The sequence below is a fragment of the Arvicola amphibius genome, chromosome X (assembly GCF_903992535.2).
Source record: "Arvicola amphibius chromosome X, mArvAmp1.2, whole genome shotgun sequence".
NCBI lineage: Eukaryota > Metazoa > Chordata > Mammalia > Rodentia > Cricetidae > Arvicola > Arvicola amphibius.
In genome coordinates this window covers 8154553-8176554 of record NC_052065.1, presented here as the reverse complement: position 1 = coordinate 8176554, position 22002 = coordinate 8154553, and the positions used below count along the sequence as shown (strand labels likewise).

Genomic DNA, 22002 nt, shown 5'->3' with positions numbered 1-22002 from the left:
CTCTTTGTCTACTCTCAGGTTTTATGGAGATTCCTGCTGGTGAATACTTTTAGGAGGGCTTGTAGGGGAGGAACAGGACCATAATCTCTGGAGAATGAAGTAGGAATAGTTAAGAGTGAGCACTCTTTTGAAAATGTGCACAAAAACTCATTTTAGTGGTAGACAAATTCTTTCTTGGATGTACAATTTAAACATGAGCCCCTTTCTCCTCCTCCTTTTTTGTTTCTGTTTTGTTTTTCTCCTGAGACAGGTTTTTCTATGTAGCTCTGACTGTCCTAGAATTCACTCTGTACATCAGGCTGACCTCGAACTCAGATATCCACTTGCCTCTGCCTTCCAAGTGCTGGGATTAAATGCATGTGCCACCACCACCCAGATCCATTTCTTGACCTCATTCCCCACCAAGGGCCATGTGCCACCTTACCTCAGGCAGTGTTTCATGACATTTGGTAGTACATTTGTGAATGTATATGTGTCTATATGAAATTGACTTCAGGGTTTATGTCTTTAAAATACTTGAGACCCTATTATGCATGCTTTCTTTATCACTTTTTCATGATAATATTATTTCCTAAAGATATACCCATGTCTATACTGATAGTTTTGGTTTTACTTTTATACTTATATCCTGTACACAGGCTACTTTATTTAAAAACTATATTATGGAAAATTTCAAATTTAGTGAACCCTTTCCATATATTATTTTGCTACAAATCCTAAGTATAAATATTATATAATCCCTATAAGACTTTGTGTGTGAGAGAGAGCATTTATTTTTATTATTATTTGTTGGTTGTTGAATTATTTAAAAATTTTTGTTTATATACAAATTAATGTGTTTCACTGACTTTTTGTCTATGCAAATCACTGTAATTTACTCATATTCACCCCTACTACATTCTGTTGTCATCCTCTCCTCCCTCTAATTCCCTTCTATTCCCTTTCTAATTAATCAAATCAGCAATAGTGTATAAATATCATTTATTATTCAGTCAGTATTCTGATTTCTCCCAAGTATGTCTTTTTGTAGTGGCTTGTTTAAATCAAGATTCAAACTTATGACTACATGTGCATTTATTCTTCTTTTGATAATCTATACCTTAATTGGTAGGTTTCTTCCTTATCATTTTCCCTTTGTACTTGTTCGTTCATTCATTCATTCATCCATGCACTCATTCATTAATAAAAAGTCACTTATCCTCTTGACTTCCACTTTCAGGGTTTTGGCTGTTTGCTTATTCTTCCATCTGCTTTATTCCTCTGAACTAGTAGATATATTTAGGCTTGATTAGAATCAGATTTGTTTAACAAGAATATTTCCTAGTGATGCTGTGTGTTTCTACTGTTCCATATTAGGAGATTCTTGATATTTAATGCCTTTCTAATTTGGATTGTTTGCCTCATTAATTAGTTCTTATAGTATTGGCCTGATTCATGTGATGTGATAGCGATCCCCATCAAGTTTTCAAATAACAATTTTATCACCCATTGATCATTGCTGTCCACATGTAACAATATACTAGTAAATGTTTAAAACCTGTCATTTGCCAAATTTTGTGGTGTAAACACTCCTGCCCTGGATGCTTTCATGCCTAATGATGTGTCACTGAATATGGGGCTATGAACAGGTGCACACAGCAGGCCCTCAGAAGCTTGCATGAGCACTTTCCAGAAAAACTGCTGCTCAGGCCACTCGCTCACTGGTCATTTCAAAACTATGGCATTACATTTTATTAATCTGACCTTTGTTAATTAATATTGCTCATTTAGCCATTTTTTATTGTTGAACATTAAGCTCATGACTAAAGTTTGTGAGCCAAAGGAAACCACAATGCCATGTAATTTTGGTATATGTAGGAGCCTATAGAATTTTCTGAAAGTTGTTATAACCTTTAGTGTTGGTTGTCAGGGAGAGTGTTGTATTTATTCTATCAGTATTTAATGAGTGCTTACTGCGTGCTTGGCATTGCCAGAATCCCAAGAGGAATAGGGCTATGACTCTCACTCCTCCAGCTAATATCATGTGACATGTGATTGAGAGAAGGAAACTGAATGTGGGTATTTGCAAGTGAGAATGATCAGTAAATGTGTAGGCAGAGAGAATGCAGGGATGTTGAAGTAGATGGCAAAATGTTGATACTATTTTTGAAGTCAAATCCTATTGGTTCTTGTTGATGCCTGCATTTGTTCATTTCCCATTGCTAGTTGCCCAAGGAGGCTACTATAGTAATTTCTACTCTCATCTGCTCTCCTGGAGCTATAGGATTAATATTTTTTCAAGTGTATCCATGAGGTTGCTTTCCTCCATACAACTTTCAAGACCTGTTATGTCAATACCTAATTCCTGTTAGTACTAAAATTGAAGTCACAAGAATATACAAATTCAGTGTAACAAAAGGCATGGGACACTATGAAAGCAGTGCTAAGAGGAAAGTTCATAGCACTATGCCTACATAAAGGAAGTGGAGAAATCTCACGCTAGTGAATTAACAGCAAACCTGAAAGCTCTAGAACAAAGAGAAGCAGACTCACCCAAGAAGTAGATGACAGGAAATAATCAAATTGAAGGCTGAAATCAATAAAATAGAAACAAAGAAAACAATACAAAGAATCAATGAAACAAAGAGCTGGTTCTTTGAGAAAATCAACAAGATAGACAAACCCTTATCCAAACTAATCAAAAGGCAGAGAACATCCAAATTAATAAAATCAGAAATGAAAAGGGGAAATAACAACAGACAAGGAGGAAATCTAGAGAATCATTAGGTCTTACTAAAAAAATCTGTACTCCACAAAATTGTAAATATAAAAAGAAATGGACAATTTTCTGGATAGGTACCACATACCAAAATTAAATCAATACCAAGTGAACAATTTAAATAGACCTATAATTTGCAAGGAAATAGAAGCAGTCATCAAAAGCCTCCCAACCCCCCCCCCCAAAAAAACAAGGGCCAAATGGTTTCAGTGAAGAATTCTATCAGAACTTCAAAGAAGAGCTAATACCTATACTCCTCAAAGTGTTCCACATAATAGAAACAAAAGGAACATTACGAAATCCTTTTTATGAGGCTACAGTTACCCTGATGCCGAAACCACACAAAGATTCAACCAAGAAAGAGAATTACAGACCAATCTCCCTTATGAACATTGATACAAAAGCACTCAATAAAATAATGGCAAACTGAATCGAAGAACACATAAAAAAAATCATCTACTATGGTCAGGGGGAAGGACATAAATAGAGAGTAAGGAAAGAGGGAGCCATTATGGGGCTAGCAAGAATCCTGGCACTAGAGAAATTCCCAGGAATCCACAAGGATGACCACAGGCAAGACCCTAAGCAATAGTGAAGAGGGTGCCTGAACTGGCCTTGCCTTTAGTCAGACTGATGAATATCTTTAATGTCACCATAGAACCTTCATCCATCAACTGATGGAAACAGAGGCAGAGACCTGCATCTGAGCACTGGACTGAGATCCCAAGGTCTAGTTGAAGTGTGGGAGGAGTGAGAATATGAGCAAAGAGATCAAGACCATGATGGAAAAACCCACTGAAATAGCTTACCTGAGCTATTTGGAGCTCACCAACTCTGGCTGGAGAGGGAGGAAACCAGCAACGTAGGAACAAACTAGGTGCTCAGAATGTGGTTGACAGTTGTATGGCTGGGGCAGAACGAGGGGCCACTGGCAGTAGGACCAGGATTTATCTCTACTGCTTGTTCTGGCTTTTTGGAACCCATTGTCTTTGAATGGATACCTTGCTCAGCCTAGATATAGTAGGGAGGGTCTTGGTCCTTCCTCAAAGCAATGTGCCTTACCCTCTCTGAGGAGTGGATGGGGAGGTGGAGTGGAGTGGGGAAGGTGGAGGGAACAGGAGGAAGGGAGGGAGTGGGAAATGGTATTGGTATGTAAAATGAAAAAGGATAGTTTTCTTTTTTCAAATAAGAAAAGAATATAGTAAATGATGGGATTGACCATTTTTAAATTTAATTCCATTTACTTTTTTTTTTTAAAAAAACTAATTTGCTTGATAAGGACTTTAAAAAATGACATAACACCACTTGTGATAACAAGGTCAAAGGGATGCTGACAGGCGGTCTTTCTCTTTCTTTGTGAGGACCCAGCCTTGTGAGGGGTGTGGCTCCCGTTTCTTTTGCCCTGATGCACTGATACAATTCTGATCCCAAGAGAACAGTTTAAAATAAAATCGGACAGAATAGAATACACACACACACACACACACACACACACACACACACACGAATATGCAAATTCAGTAAGAGACTCTATCATGGGCTGACATCCCTGGACTGGATTATATTATAGGAAGGAAATAGAAACAAAAAGATTCCAGTCTGTTTCATGGTCAAGAAAATAAATGATGGTCAGGAAAGGAACATGAAGTTTTTTGTTTAAGCTTTAAAAAAATGTTTATTTATTTATTTATTTATTTGTTTATTTATTTATTTATTTATTATGTCTGTATGGCTGTATGTCTGCCTGCAGGCCAGAAGAGGGCACCAGACCCCACTACAGATGGTTGTAAACCATGTGGTTGTTGGGAATTGAACTCAGGACCTTTGGAAGAGCAGCCAATGCTCTTAACCTCTGAGCCATCTCTCCAGCCCCAAGGACATGAGTTTTAAAGGAAGAGCTCTGTTCAGAGTGGGAGAGTTAATCCCAGTGGCTATAGTTATTGTGTAGATTAGTAGTATATCTCTTTTCTGACACCAGACCTAGATTTCCCTATGTGTTTTCAGTTGGGTTTGTTGTACTGACCATGGGTTCCTTCTTGGGAAGCAACATTTTAAATATATTTACTTATTCTCCCTCCCACCTTTTTCTGTCTATACCATGCCATATGTGTGGAGGTCAGAGGATAACTTGGGGAAGTAGGGGAGTCATTTTTCTCCTTCTACCATGTAGGTCCCAGGGATCAAACTCCAGGTCACCTGGCCTGGTGGCAAGTGCCTTTATCCACTGAATTATTTCACTGTCCCTTAGATTTTTTTTAATAAAAATATTTGCATTATTGTTAGTGTGTGTATAATGTGTGTGGACTTGCATGCAATGGCTTGTGTATCTGTCCTTCCACCTTTATGTGAGTTCTGGGGTTGAATTCACATTGCCAAGCTTATTTACCCAGTGAGTTATATCATAGCTTATTTTTAGTTTTCAGTCTGTGGCTTATAGAGTGATCAGGAGCATCCTTTCACTATGATCTGGTGTATTCTTGCTTTGAGGCATTTTAAAATGTTCATTCCTTGAATTTAGATCCCCAAGCCCATCCAGCTACTTATGCTTATCTTCCTGTGTGTTTCTGCTCTTTACCTATCTCAAAGGCTCAAAATGTGAATTTGATTACTCTTCCATAGTGGTAGTAAACTTGACTTTATCCTTTTATTTCCCCAGGCCTTAATATTTTCATCTGCAAAGTAGAAGAATTGAAATTCATTTTATTACTTTTCCAAACTTCATCATTAATATTATCCTTATTGAATAAAGCAAATGTAAATCCATCTCTTTTAATTGATGGCAAAATTGTGTCCCAGTTGACATAAAATTTAATAAGCTTGTATAATGGGGATGTGTGTGTATGGACAACCAACAGGGATAGAGGTAGAGATTATTAGGAAGGGTCTCCTGGCAATTCTTTTGTTAAGTACATAGATAGCTATGCCATCACAGTGTATGACCGAGTCATCAGGGGATGTATATAAGGTCACAAATACTTCTGTGACTAGAAAGAAAATAATGAACAATTTCTATTACTGTGAAAGAACTACTTTATGAAACTGTCAAGGAGAAAAAGGGTCCCTCAGGACGAGACTCCTGAAGCTCTTCATATGGCTGACTGCACTTGATTGATGCTTATAAGTCTAGGTCTTCTCAGCTGACTAATTTTAACATTTCCCCTCCTCTGAGTGCCCCCCATTGGGCTTTGAATGCTTTTCTTTTCTTCATAAACTATTGTTAGTGGGGATCAGAGCTCTTCCATAGCTGAAGTGATTCCAAGTTTCACTCCCCTAAAGAATTGTCCTTCTGTTGTTGAAACTTTCAGTCATCACATCTGCTGCTATATTTCTGCTCCGTAAGCCAGAGCATGTGTTCCTTTTCCTGATAGTTTGGACCTGGCACAAATCTGAAGGAAATTAACAAATAGTGATGTCTATGAATACTGTTTTGCTGAGAATATTCTTTTGGAACAAGCTCTTAATTCTGTAGACCAGGCTGTCTCAGGACTCATTATATAGCCAAGGTTAGTCTCCAGAGTGCTGGGATTATAAACACGAACTACTGTATCCAGTTTATCTGGAAATGTCTAATTACAATGATGTAAGAGGATAAAAAGTGTTAAAGGTTAGTGTTTTGGGTGCAGTCCAGAGGATTAGGCTTAATGAATTTGAGAAATAGTTTTATAGTTTCGGTTGTGAGCCTAGCTTTAACAGTTGAGGCATCTGTCCAGCCCAAGAAAATAATTTTAAACTTGGAGGCCTATTAACATGTTATGTGAATTCAAAAGAAGGAGCAGAAGTGTGTTTGAATATCCTGACCGTTGGTCAGGGTGGAGTGCATCTACCTGTATGGGCCATCGTAATGTCAAAAAGACCAAGTAACCACAGCCTAGGTCAAGATGTGTAGCCACTTGTTGTCAACAACTTTGAACAAGCTAAAATTTTCTAACCTACAGACAAGGTGGAAATAGGCTCACATTTTTAGGCCTCCACAATAAAAACGTTAAAAAAGAGAAAGTGGGAAGTACACTTGAACACATATTCCTAATTTTCCCTTCTTTTGATTGATGGTAGTGGAAATGACTTTCGGAATGTAAGGAAGAAACTTGTAAGATAACCATAGCTTACATCTTGACAAGGTAGAGGTAATGGCCTAGAAGTTCCATGCTAAACTAAGGGGAAAAAAACAAACTTCTCAGGCCACTCATAGGCCTCTCCAAACTTATGGGGAATACATTCTACTGTAACATGGTTAATGTTGATTGTATTGATATTTTCCCCCACACGTTTCTAAATAATATAACCTCTTCTTGACCTTTCAGTATTTGTCTTTTCTCCGAGTCTCCATCACCTGTCTTTAGTCTTTTAGTTTTTATATTATGGCCACTAAACCATATAACAGATTTACCTTTTGTGATTGTACAGGTTTTACTTCATCTTAGGGTGAATAATAAAACTGGTTTTTTTCCAATGCACTTTCCCCTAATTCAACCACAGACTCCATCAGTATTGTATAGTTCTCTTATGAATGTCCCAATATCAGGTATTCTATAAATTTTGCCTTTTCAGAGATGTAGAAACTTAGGATCTTAAGTGTCTATTATGTAATTTTTCATCATGATACCTCTGCATATTGTCATCACAGATTCCCTTTTTCATCCAAGCATGTTGGATTTCTTTTATCCTACGGTCCTTGTCTTCCCTCTTGTTCTGTGAGAACATATCCTTACGTGGCTTTCCAGGGAAGGATGCACACAGGGAGCTCGTGTTTAGTTATCTTATTGTTTCAGCTGCTAGTTTGGGTAGCGCATGAGTCGCTTGTTCATCACTCTGACCAAATACCTGACAAACCATGTCAGGGAGGAGAGGTTTGTTTTGCCTCTGAGTCTGAGAGGACACAGTCCATTGTGGCAGTGATGGGGAAGGCATAGTGGAGTTCATGGCCACTGAAGCATGTAGTTGATTTGCCTCACATCGTTTCCAGACCAGCAAATGGGGTTCAAGGAGTGGGGCCAAGCTATAAAATCTTGAGGTGTGCTCCCAGTGACTAACATCTAGTGTGACATCACCTCCTAGAGTTTCCATGACATCTTAAAACAATATTACCACTTGGAAGCCAAGAGTTCAAGCATATGAACCCGTGAGGAACATTTCATTTTCAGGCCACAGTATTCCACTTTGGACACCCACAGGTTCACACTCATCTCCTAATATAACTTGCATTCAGTTCAAGAGTCTTCATGGCCTTAGTGGTTTCACACTATTCCAAGGTTCAAAATTTCTTACCAGATGCAATGCAGTCTCCTAACTTTGAGCCTCTGTAAAATAAAATTAAAATACGTTATCTATATTTTTAATATACAGTGACATATACTAAATATTCCCATTCCAAAAGGGAGGAATGAGACACATGATGGAAACATCAGGCCAAAGGATATCCAACTGTAGTAGTGCAAACACCAAATCCTGAATCTCTTGGTAACTGGCTCGTTATGGTACTATTTGTGCTCCAGTGGGTTTGGATAGCCCTACCTCTCTAGTTCTTTTGTCTACAGCACATGTAGTAGTTCTGTTAGATAGGGCTCACTTGGTGTCTTGGAATTTATTTTATGATTCTAGCATCTCTCCAGTCCCCTGGGCTTTACTCTCACAGCTGCACACACAGCCGTCTTAGGAATGCCACAGTATGGAACCCTGGTGCAGGCCTCCATGGTCCTCTGACTCTTGACATTTTCATGCCTACACAGCAGCAGCATGTGGATAATGCCAAAGTCTGTAGTCTGGGTCCCACAGATAATAGCTATAGTTGTCTCTATGACTCTTCTTGAATGAACTTGGGAAAACCTTTCTCTAGATGGCAGTTTTTCTGCGGAGAACCTTGAAGGCTCCATCTGTTTAGGCATTGTCCTTTCCAATGAAAGTTTTCATCTGAGTTTTGTGGCGTGATGTTTTACTCCTTTGGCACAACAAAACTACACAGAGGCTTCTTCTTAGTTGTGAGTGCCCAGCCTTAGCTCGGCTTTATTTCTTGCCAGCTTTTCTTAAATCATCCCAACTACCTTTTGTGTCTGGGTTTTTATCTTTCTCTATTTCTGTAAATTTTTCTTCTTTCTCCATGGCTTGCTTTGTAGCTGGATGGCTGGCCCCTGATGTCCCCTTCTCCTTGTTCTCTTTCTCTTCCTTTTCCTCATTTCTACTCTATTTATACTCTCTCTTCCAACCCTACCTATCCTTGCTCTTGGCTGGTCAGCTCTTTATTAGGACCATCAGGAATTTTAGATAGGCAAAGGATCACAGCTTCACAGAGTTAAATAAATGCAGGAGAAACAAAACTCATACACCTGAAAATAATATTCCCCGATAGTGTTTACATTATTTGCATTGGAGCTTTTGATGGATGGGATCTTGACTTTCCAGGTACTTTGTTATCTCATTGCAAAGTCCAGGTTTCTCTTTAATGATGTTAAACTTTTGATAGCCATAGTGACTTTCCCCTCACTCTCCCTAGTCTCGGCTTTACTTGAGTTCCTTCCCTCACCAAACTTGACATTTCTTTCCATGACTTTAGCTACTAAAGTTTATGTTCCTTTCCTCACCAAATTGCACATTTTCTATTTCTTTAAGCTCCACTTTCTTTTCTCTCTCACAATAAATCTGGATCCATGTAACATGCAATAAACATGTCACAGCCTGAATGTTAACTGTTTTGAAATTTTCATCAAATAAATTAATCCATTACAGTTTAATTCAGCCTAACTCCAGTTTCTAGGACATGGGTAGAATGCAACCAGATTCTTTTTTACCATAAGCTAATGTGAATGGCCTCTAGCTCAGGTCTCACCTCATGAGCCTTGTCTTTACAGTCTGTGTGTCTACTGGCATTTCAGTCTTGTAAGTCCCCAGCAAAACGGCTCATTAAGCCCTGACTATACAATCAAAGAGCTTCTCTAGTCCACAGTTCTCAACTCTTGCATACTCTTACTGAAAATATTTCCAAAAACAATTTAATGGTGGACTTGTTTATTTCATCTCATGGTTTTAGAAGGTTTAGGCCATTATGGTGAGAAAGGCATGGTGATGTTTATGGTAACTGAACCTTATCGTCACATGGAGACGGACCAGGAAGCAAAGAGAGTTCAGGAAGAGAGGCTAGGCTGTAAAATCTCAAGGTCTGCCCTAGTGGCCTACTTTCTGAGGCAGGGCTTCAGTCTCCCCAAACTTTATCACTGTTTGAGACAGAGTGTACCAATTCAGGAAGGAGCCTATGGGAAGACATTCACATTCAAACTTCAAGTATATAACCATCATCTAATTTTTTTGGAATTCTGATACAATTGCTTCAATGAATTCTGGGTTCTAAAGGAACATAAAACTCTAAAACACTTTAGATATCTGTTACTTTGTATGTGGCTTGCCCTCCTTCCCATTCCCTGCCAAAAACATGTAGACATTTTCTAATTCCATTATTTTTGTGATGATGTGTCTTTCCATACTTCTGTTTCTTCCACTGTCCTGGGTACTCAGTGGGACCTTTTAATTTAGAAGCTCACACTGTTCATTTCTGGAAAATTTTATTAAACCATTTAATAGATTCCTTTTTTATATTTTCTGTCCTCTCTGTGGAACTTTTATTTGAATGTTACCCTACTTTCTGGGAAATTTCCTGAGATTATCTTTGAATCTTTCTATTGAGCTTTCACTTTTTGCTATCATATTTTAATTTCTGAGTGCTTTTCAATTTTCTGAATATTCCTTTTTTCAATAGCTTCCAATTATCTCATCTTTCTAATCAGAGCTTTTTATTGCAACTTTACTTGATGACTCTACTTAAGATTTCATCTCTCGGGCTGGAGAGATGGCTCAGCGGTTAAGAGCATTGCCTGCTCTTCCAAAGGTCCTGAGTTCAATTCCCAGCAACCACATGGTGGCTCACAACCATCTGTAATGAGATCTGGTGCCCTCTTCTGGCCTGCAGACATACATACCGACAGAATATTGTATACATAAATAAATAAATATTTAAAAAAAGATTTCATCTCTCACCCTCTATCCTTTATCTTCTCAGGAGCGTATAAGATTTATAAGGATAAAGATTTTCCAGCCCTTGCCTCACCTCTAGTATTTTTGTAGCACCCCAAACAATGCCTAGTACATAGTAATTATTTAAATATTTCTGGGCTAAGTTAATGACCAATTTTATGATACTAATAATATATAATTTAAAGTGTTCTCTTAGTCCAGGTCTAGTCTCTTTGTAATCACTTTTCCTATTATTATTTATTCTGTATTGTTAATTCCACTGATTAAGAATAAGACCAGTATCACAGTTTAAAGCAAATTTAAAGCAAGCTTTAATCAAATACTGTCCAGGTGGATAGTTTCTGGTCAGATCCATACCCAGGTTCTAGGGAAATTGGCCCAGAATCACAGTCTGTAGTGGTTTAAGAAAGAAAATCCGTAATTCATTGCATTTCCCATCAAGTCCAATCTGGGACAAACATACATCTGGTATTCCTCTAGCCTGTGAACCTCTGGCCCACGTGTGATCAAGTGCATCCAGTGCAGATGGATCAAACAAACTTATTTAGGGGAGTGAAAAACACGTGACTTGTTATCTCCTATAAACAATAGCCTTCAGCATTTCAGGAACTGTCTGTCCTTGGGCAAGAGGCTTGCAGATCAGAGGCATTTTTGTTTTGTGGATCTCCACGACATAGTAATTCAAACTTAAAATGTAATTTTTGCTCTCCCAGTACCTTATGTCACAATGTTTTCTGCAGATACCTAGTAATGCTTGATCACCTGGTTATATTTAAGAATGAGAGATATGCTGACTTAGAATATATGAATGAGTGAATGAGACTTGCCAAATGTGGGTATAATGGTAGCAGGATCTGGCAAGGTTGTAGGTAGTTTCTTTCTGTCAGTATCTTTTGATCTATTTTCTTGGCTAAAGAGATTCCTTGGAAAACATTCTTTTAATCTTTGGATCTCATTCTCAGGGAATAGAAAGGAAGAGGTCTGAAAGGTTTTAACATCTAGAGCATATACATCGTTTTCTTATCCAACTGCCCTCTCAAGCTTATGCAGTAACCTACCCATCATTTTTTGAATTTATCAGTTTCAAATTTAAAAAGCAGTTAGACAACTACCTTCTCCTTCGTATTAATGAGCTAAGAGTGAGATTAGTTGCATGCAATCAAACTGATATCTGTACTAAAAAAGTGTATGTTCAGATCAGATAGCAGAAGCTAGCAATTAATATCACTTCTACCTCAGGTTGGTAATACCCTCAGGTATATGGCAGAAACAAAAGAGAGATAAGGGACCTACTTTGTACCTAGACCTCAAGTATTACCACAGGCAAAGTTCTGAAGAATACAAGTTTAGTCTCGAAGGTTACCAGACACATTAGGAATTGAAACACAGTGAGAACCAGAAGAAGCAACAGCTAGTACTAAATACAAACGATTCTGATAACAGAATTGCTAAGTATATTTAGTATGTTAAAAGCAACAGTCAGGTGTCATGGCGCACTCATGGAGTTCCAGCACTTCGGAGACTGAGGCATGAAAAATGAAAAGTTTGAGACTGCCTGTACTACAAAGTGCGTTCAAGGCCATCTTGGACTATATAGAAGGGTTGTGTCTCAAAAAAATATCAAAACAAATAAAAAACCAAGAAGATAACAAAACAAAATACTTTGTGTCTACAATTCAGGGACTAGATTCACAGAGTAATAAGTAATAACCGAAGAGACAATTGCTTAATTAGAAAACAAATCTCAGAAAGCTATCCTAATGTCACAGTTAGACAAATCTCTTGAAATAAGAAAAAAAAAGGAAGACAATAGTCAAACACTGAGGATTGGCCAAAGGCAATTCAGGATACCACATTGTTCAGAAGTTTCATAAAAGCTCAAGAATGTAAGAAAAGAACAAGATATAGTGTTATATGTATAGATACAGGGAAGTTTGATATTCTAGAGTATCAAAAAGAGAGTTCTTAAAAACAATCAGAGAGAAAAACTAATAACTAATAAAGAACAATTATTTGACTGACAGCTGACTTTTCAACATTAATAATGGAAGTCAAAGACAGTGAAATTTCATCCTCAGCATGTTATGGGAAAATGGTAAGTCAATAACCCAATTTGCTATTAATAGATTTTCAATAAGGAAAACTTAGTATTCAGTCAAGATAGAAGGTAACATCATAAAAGAAATCAGAAAGGGTATTAAGAAGTTTTTAAACACTTAATGATAACCACATACAAAACAGGAAATTTTAATAAAGAAGTAGTTAAAATAAACTTATAATCCTATCTTAAGTTATAAAAAGAGAAAAGCTATAAACCAATAGTCGAAGAAAGCAATTTAAAGTAGAACAAGACAAGACCAAAGCATGTAAATGGAAGATTAATGAACTACAAAGCACACAATATAGAGGACTTTTGTATTAATCAGGATTCTCTAAGTAACACATTTGTAGAATGAATCTATCTCTCTCTATATAGAAAGGAGATGTATCAGAATGTTTTATGGGCTAATCTAACAATGGCTGTCTAAGAATAGAAAGTCCAAGAATCCAGCCGTTTCTCAGTCTATGAGGCTGGATGTCTCAGCTGGTCTTTAGTGAACACTGGAATCCTGAAGAAGTAAGCTCTAGTATCTGTGAAGGAATGGACTTTCTAGCAAGGTGAGAACAAGCAGGCAAAGAACAAAAGTTTCCTTCTGCCATGACCTTATGTAGGCTTCCAGCAGGTGTGGCCTAGATTAAAAGTGTGTCTTCCCACCTCAAAAGATCTGGATTAAAGGTGTATCTTTTCCCAGCTCAAACGATCTGGATTAAACGCATGTTTTTCTACCTTAAAGATTGGATTAGAAGTGGATCTTCCAGCTAGTTGTGGTGGCCAATACCTTCAATCCCAGCATCTGGGAGGCAGAGGCAGGCAGCCTAGCCTGAGTAGACTAGATCAGTTTATAGAGTGCATTCTAGGACAGCCACGGCTGTTACACAGAGAAACCCTGTCTCGAAAAACAAAAAACAAACAACCAAAACACAAACAAAACAAAACAAAAACCCCATGACAACATAAAAAGGAAGTGGATTTTCTACTTCAAATTAAGCAAAAATCCCTCACAGTTATGCCCTCTGTTTTTGCATTTCAGTTGATACTAGATGTAATCAAGTTAACAACCAAGAATAGACATTGAAATTGTAAGTTAAAAATTGGTGCTTTGAAAAGGGTGACATAACACATAGCAGATATCAGATGAGATTAATGAAGGAAAACTATGGCAATGACAAACAATATTAGGAATGGAAAAGAAAGTTACGTGTGTAGAGATTAAGATGATCATAGCATGATCAATTGCCATGTTAATAAATGTGAAAATTTAAGCATAGTGTACAAACATCCAGGAAAACCATTTTCCAAAGTGGCTTAAAAATTAGAAAGCCTGAATAGTCCTATAGCAAATAAATGGAACCATAAACTATAAATATAACTATAAATCTTACTGCCAGATGTCTCTACTAGAAAGTTTTAATTTGATATTTAAGAAACAATTTCTTACTCTATACAGCCTGTTCTTAGCATAATCAATGGTCATATGAGAAAGGAAAAATCATGATTGTCATTGTCACCTATATATGGTTGCAAAATATCCTAAACTAAATTTAGCCAATTCTACCTAGGAGATAGAAAAATCTGAGCAACTTGAGTTAGATCTTGCTTTCATGTTAGAAAGTCTACGATGCCAGCTTAGCACATTATCATATAAGAAAATCATACCATCATATGAATGGAAGCAACTGCAGGACTAACTAAAATTCACCAGCATGTTATCATGGGAAAATATCAAAAGAGTAGATGGTAATTTTCATAATCTATTAAAGGTTATCTACAGTAAACCTATGGAAAACACTGTTGTGTGAACACATAGATATTTCTTTTTGAAGGAAAAAGAATGATAGACCCATTATCGGCATTTACAAAATATTTATTTGCATTTGAGACAGGGACTTGCTGTATAACTTAGGTTGGCTTTCAACTTAAGGGTGCTACTGTGTTAGCCTTCCCAGTGCTTCACAGGTATGAGGCAGCACTGTCTAGCTCCCATTATCACCATTTAATTTCTGCCTTGGGGTTGGAGAGGTAGCTCAGTGGTTAAGAGTAATGGTTGTTATGCCAGAGGACCTGGGTTCAATCCCCAAAACTTAAATGGTGGCTCACAAAAGTCTGTAACTCCAGTTCCAGGGCATTGACGCCTCTTCTGGCTTCCACAGGCACTGCTTTCATGTAGTTCACAGACATATGTGTAGGGAAACAGCGATGCCATAAAATAAAAATAAATATGTATTTAAATTATTGATTCAGATTTATAGTATGTGTGTTAGGTAAGTATGCATGACTAGAAAAAAAGTAGCAAAGGTACTGAAAAGAGAAGACAATCTGTTGATAATTCTGATACAGCATATTTGGTTTCCCTTAATCTTAGTATGTTCCCAAGGAACATAACTAATCTCTCTCTTAAAAGATTCAGGATGAAGAGTGCACCCAGCCCTATGCTACTGTCTTGCTGCTTGAAGTTTAGTTTGTGAAAAACTGCAATATGGGCTTGGTGTGTGTGTGTGTGTCTCTCTCTGTGTGTCTGTTGTGTCTGTGTGTGTGTGTGTGTGTGTGGTGTGTGTGTGTGATTGATTGAGACAAGTTCTCAAGTATAACTATCCCAGGCTGGCTTCAGACTTGTGACAGACTTCTTGCCTCAACTCCTGTGTGTTGGGATTGTAGGTATATCTATGTTCATTTTAGGGATTCCATTTTAATGATCTTAATATTTTACAAACTTAAAATTGTTTCTTCATATTTGGGGCTATTTCCCCAGTGAAACAAATCAATAAAATTTAATAATTATTTTAAATAGCAAAAGCGACCTGGATATGGATTTTATATTATTTCGGTAGCAGCTCTCAAATAGTGAATGGGGTCAGTCATAGGGCCCCCTCCTTTTTTGTTCCTGTCCTCTCAGAGGGTCACCATCTTCATTGGTTAATTTTCTTGTGTTTCAAAACTTCTTATATGTTTTTGTCCCAGTATCATGGGAGTTGTTGTTTCATATGTTTTTCTATGTTTGATTGCTTCATCTAGGGGAGGACATGTGGTCTTTATTACTCCATTTTGGCCTGGAAGTTGAGTCAGTTTATTTAAGTGGTTTATCATTTCACCTGAGCAGTCCTTTATTTTATAACGCACTGTTTATTCTAGTGCAGTTGTTTTGGGCCTTTTCTGTAGAAAGGTGCACAACTGTTTGCTTGTCTATTTGTTTTGTTTTAAAGTAACTGGTAGGCCAGGGCGGTGGTGGCTCACGCCTTTAATCCCAGCGCTCGGGAGGCAGAGGCAGGAGTCAGGTGAATCTCTGTGAGTTCAAGGCCAGCCTGGTCTACAAGAGCTAGTTCCGGACGGCTCCAAAGCTACAGAGAAACTTGGTCTCAAAAAACCAAAAAAAAAAAAAAAAAAAAAAAAGAAAGAAAAGAAAAAGAAAAAGAAAAAAAAGTAACTGGGTAGTACTTTTAAAAGGCCTAGCCTGTGAAGACCTGTTTATTAGGGCCCTGAGATGGGCTATCCTTATGGCTATGAATATTCTCTATTGCACATGCTATTACTGATGCCTTTACAGCCTGTAAGTTATGACCCACTGATGTATTTACAAATGGTAATGAAAAGTGGACACACTTGGTTGTTAATATATCCATGAAACTAGCCAAGAATAAACATTTCTGTGATATTATTCTGAGTTACATCTGTGGAAATCACGAAGCTCCAGCTTTATGCTTGTCTGATGCGAAAGGCCAAATTAGTATAAAATTACAAGAATATCCCGTGTTCTTGCTATATACTATTACTTGTTGTTTTAAAAAGTATAATACTTTCATTAATTCTATGAGAATTTCATTTGGTGTGTTTTAGTCATGATTATTTCCACTCTTCCCTGATCTATCACCCACATTCTTCACTCCCCCCAACTTCATGTCACCACCTTTAATACCCGCTGAGTTTAATCCACTGGAGCATAGTTGACTTACCACAGCCACATATTAATGAAAACTGACTCTCTGTCCTCCAGAAGCCATCTGCTGTCATTTGCTCCTTCTTCCTCCATGTTGGAATGGTTGACTGGCTTGGCCTTGGACACTCCCATGCAGGCAACCATGTCTTCTGTGGATCACAAGTGCAGCAGCAGCCCCGTCAAGGCTAGAAAGATATTGTTATTGCTTCCAGTCTCCCCAACTTCTGGCTCTAATAGTCTTTTCTGCCCTCTGTTCAATGATGGTCCTTGGCCTTGGGGGCTACTTTGCTTTTAAGGCCCAAAATATTATTTAATATTAGCACAGTTGTCAAAGGACTTCTGAATAAACTATTTACAGTTACATAGATACAGTGTTTTCAGAATAGTTTGGTAAGAATGTATTTAAACTTTCCAGTGTATGGTTCTAAAATTATTTCTTGTATGTGATCACGAATTTTCTTTAGAATTCCATAGCAGCTGTTTATTTGCATTGTTAGTTAGAATTCAGAGATGATCTTGGTTTTCCAGATATTTTTTGTTTCTTGTAAAACAAAGAAAACATTAGACTTCAACTTTCTTTCAAAGGTTCCTTTAAATGTAGTCAGATTATTTTAGAAACATATTTAGTTATCCTTGATAGTAATGATCAGAGAGAGAAAAAGAGAGATCTTTGAAATAAATAAAGTCAGTCCATCGTTTTTATTTCTTCTACTGCTGGACACCCCATTTCTTCCGCAGGTAGCGGAGCTGCCAGTCCAGCCCTCTTCCTTTTCTGCAGCCTATGCACTAAATGAGCCAGTAATGGCTGAAAGCTGGTGGAGAAATACCGGAAGCCAAAGACGATTCTTTCTGCACTGGTTTATTTGAACCTGATTTATTTAAAATGGAGTAATTAACATCAGAATAAGGACTCGACCACATTTTCCATGCTAAATCCAGTCTTTGGTTATGTAAAAACATGTTTTCCTTACTATTTTATCCTGTCTTAAGTCACTACCAGTTTATGTAAATACTTGAATTCTGAGTAAATGAAAAGGGATTGTAAACAGCATGGACTCTTTTTATTGGAGATATTTCATTGCGTGTTAATCTCTTTCGTTCAAAGTATATCACGTGCTTTGACCATGTTCACCTTCCCTTCTCTCCTGTTAGTCTCCATTTCCCCCCTTCTGGTGGGTTCTTCTCTTCCTTTAGGTTTCCTTTTCATGTCCGTGACTTTATGTATCTATGTACAATCTAGGATCCATAAATGGGGAAAAATCACATGTTATTTGGTCTTGTCTGAGTCGACTTATTTCACTTAATAGGATGATTTTAGTTGCATCCATTTTCCATCACTAACAGTACTTTCATTCTTCTTTATTACTAAGACTACATTGTGTATATATGCCATAGGTTCTTCTTCATCTATCTATCTGTTGATGGATACCTCAGTTATAACATAATTTTGCTATTGTGGATAGTAGATACTTGGAAAAAAATCAAGTCTTCAAAGGGATTTAATAAAATGTAAATAGGTTAATTGCCGTCATTGTTGTTTAGTTGAATACTCTTTTTGTTCTTTTTAGGGAAGAGTGGTGCTTATACTGTGTTTTTCCTTTTTTCAGCTGCTAACTCAGGATTGTTACCACCCCCCACCACCGCACTTCCTCCAAGACCTTGTCAAACACAAGTAGGTCACATATTTGATTTCTGCAAAACTGTTGTCCTGTCACTATGCTGCTTTGCAAGGATTAACCACTACATTGGAGTCATCAGACAATTTCTGGATTAAGAAATAGAGAGAAGCTGAGTTCTCTGAATCCCGCAGCTTCACAGATCCTGTGGAAGTGGAGTTTCTTCTTTAGTATGTTACCCAGCCATACGTTCGGTTCTGGTTCTTGCCAGTTGCGTGAGGTTTTTTCTCTGCACATAGAGAAGTATAAGGAGTGTGTCTGTAGTTGCAGTCAGTCTGTATAGTACGTGCAGCCTGGGCAACCATACGTTCAACAGCAGTTTGGGGAGCTAGGTTAATTCCGCATATACTAAAAGTAACCCTTAGCATAGGGTTAGTGCTGTAGTTTGGGTCTATGGTACTTTCTTAAAGGATGTTCTTTCCACTCAGATTTAATAAACTGAAACAGCTGGAGAGGGACAGTGTGTTTTTACATACCTGTAAATTAATTGTGCCACTTTGCCTGCGCTACCATGGCCTTCACCATCAAGAATTGAAAATGAGAATGGGCAACAAATCCATGGAGTAATATACATAGGTGCTGTAGATCACTCGTTATTACTACCGAGAAAATTCTGCTTTCAAAGAGCCCTTCTAGCTGTTGGTGGAAAATATTGGGAATTTGCTTTACAGAGAGTCAACAGTTTTTATTTTGCTGTTCCATGTGGATCATAGTTTACCGTTCCACATGACAAGTCTCAGGATCAGTCTTGGAACCAGTTGTAACATTTGCTTGTCCTTTTCTTTCAGACAGTTGCATGTTTTCTTTAGCAGCCACCAATCAGACATGCAAATACCATGAGGTATTGGGCTTCTTGCTTCAGTCTGAAGGGTTTATAGGGAGCCCAGTTCTCCTGATCCGCATATAAACAACTGTGGATTCTTAAAACTTTAAGAGAAATTTATCTCTTAAGAAGTGGTAATTGTGTTCCTGCTGATTGTCTACCGGCAAACCAAAATATTCTAACCCCAAATATTTCTACTGCAAATATTTCCTTTGGTTATACTTTGTGTTTATTCAAAATTATTAGTTGTGTTAATTGATCATCTTGCATTCAGATTAGCTTGCACTAATCACCTTAATGCATATTTAATCCCTCTAAACCCTATTGAATTAAATACTAATATTATTCTTTTTTATTGACCTGGAAGTTGGAGCATGCCAGCTTTAAGCAAGTTACCAGGGGGGGCCATAGCTAGTAAATAGTAGAGCCTCTCCCAAACTGAAGTCTTTACAGCGTCACTCTCTCAATCCTAGAGTCTAATTCTATCTACATCAAGACAGACAGTAGATCTGTTGTGCTCATTTGTAACTGAGACTTTCTGCACACCGTCCTGCAGAAGGCATGGAGAAGTTGAGACTCCCACTTTGCACCGCCAGCAAACCTGGATTTGGTCACAATACCATTAGCAGGCACTTTGCGATGCTTATCTGGAAAGCACTGCTACTACCAGCTGTCCTTATCTGAGCTGGTTGCCTGGACTGTCTTGACTGCTTGGGACTTAATGATGGAGGATTTGACAGGGGGACTGGAGATTCTCAAGTCAACATTAGTGAATTAGTCTGCTTTCCTGTCTACCAGATTTCCCAGAAAAACATAAGCACTGAGCCCAGCATTCAGCCCCAACTTCCAGATTTAGACTACAGGAGCAGGTGTGTAAGGAATGTAGGCAGAAAATCCCAAGACTGCTTCCCTCCTCTCGCTCTCCTTTGTTCACTGTAAATGGGACACATCTATTTAATATATAAAGTCCTGGGCAATAAACATGTGGTTGTATTTAGTTTTGTGCCATGCCAAACTAGGAACAACTAAATTGCCACCTGCATGTGACATCAGAGTGTTTCCAAAACTACTTGGGATGAAACAGTCTGGTAGATATTAATAGGGCTCTGTGGTAAGATGAATTTGCAAGCCTCTTTGCCTAACCCCCACTAGAAGATTGACAGTGCGCACAAACCCACTAAATGCTTTGAAGTCCTATAGCAAACACAAAACAGAAGTCAGTTTTGTTGAAGCTGACAGTTTTCTAGCTTGTCAAACCATCTTTTTATTTCTAAAACACTTATTACTTTTCCAAGGGCTTAGTGGTTAGGAAACACTAGAACACCCACCTTAAAGTCCTGCTTTGAATGTTCCCAAATTGCTCTCATCTGCTACCTCATTTCTGTATTATATGATTCAAGTTACAGTCTATATGTTACAATAATAGTCTCCCTTGAAGAATTGAAAGTAAAAACTAATTGCACATGCATTGGCTTGGACTTTCAAATTGTCCAGGTTTTCAGTTTGTTTCATTTCCTTCTTCACTTCTTTGCTCCTTCTTGTTCACTCTCCCATGAGATCATTTTTATTGCCTCATGGCAGGTTTATTGTTGAAAACTGAGATATTTCTGAATTCTTCTTTTGCTCTGTTAAATGGTTTTGAATTTTTTGCTGTATATGAACCATCAACCTGACCTTGGAAATATACCTGTGACTATGAAAATATATCCATAAAGACTCAAATGAGGTTTATATTTCAGTAGCACCACCCGGCATCTAGAAGAGAACCAACGATGTATAATTAAAATGATTCCATTTATTAGTAGCTCTAAATGAGACTTAAAATTTTCTACATTTTTGGATTTAAAAATTTCATGTTACATAATATAAATAAGTAAGACCTAGATTGTAATAAATAAAATATTCTACAAAGGTATACTGTCTTTCAAAGCATGTAACCAATGAATAGTGACATGCTTCCACGTTCTCATTATGTTTTACAGACAACAAAAGTATGTCTAGGGCTGGGTGTGTAGCTCAGTGGTGGAGCACTTGGTTAGCATATCCAAAGATTCTATCCTTAGCACTGCAAAACAAAAATCAAAACAAAAAAGCTCAATGTACTTTTATCATTTAAGAGAGATGAGGTAGAGTTTTTTTGTTTTTTGTTTTTTTTTCCATAAAAGTACCATTTATTTGGCTCCTCTTACATTAAGTACCACAGTGATATGAACATCTGGATTAGGTTATGCATATGGGGCTCAAGAGTTAGGAAAGACAGGAAATTCAAAGAAACACACCTTATCTTTGGTAAGATTGAGGAGTACTAAGTGAAGAAAACATCAGATGCTTTGGTTCCTCATTTTCCAGAAACCAGGGTATGATTCAGTCCAGAGGAAGTGATTTTTTTCTATTTAAACGACTTATTCATAGCCCAGGCAACCAAAAGGCAATTTGAGCAAACCGATAGAGCAATGTTAAATAAGAGTTAAATTTGTTAGCTCACATATAAATTAAGGAAATCTCTATCCCCAGAGTTTACATTTACCCTATAGGTCAATACTCTGCTAAGGGGTTATCATTTTTTAACCTTAGTGATTATCTGATGCTTAAATAGCTAAGACCCTTCAATAGTATTGCTCTTATGCCAGATTTCGTATGGAAATTGTGATAGAGCCATGGCTTTCACATGACTGTGTTTAATAAGGAAAAAGT

The 22002-nt window shown here is 37.6% G+C and overlaps 1 protein-coding gene across 5 annotated transcripts in view; it reads left to right on the top strand.

Annotated features, from left to right (window-relative positions):
• The window catches only part of Reps2 (RALBP1 associated Eps domain containing 2), a 250961-nt gene that overhangs the window by 171158 nt on the left and 57801 nt on the right, over positions 1 to 22002 (top strand). For all 5 annotated transcript variants that reach the window (XM_038316094.1, XM_038316092.1, XM_038316096.1 and 2 more), the window contains one exon: positions 18417 to 18481. In XM_038316094.1, the coding sequence (XP_038172022.1) occupies positions 18417 to 18481 (65 nt within the window). The remainder of the gene's footprint in view (positions 1 to 18416; positions 18482 to 22002) is intronic.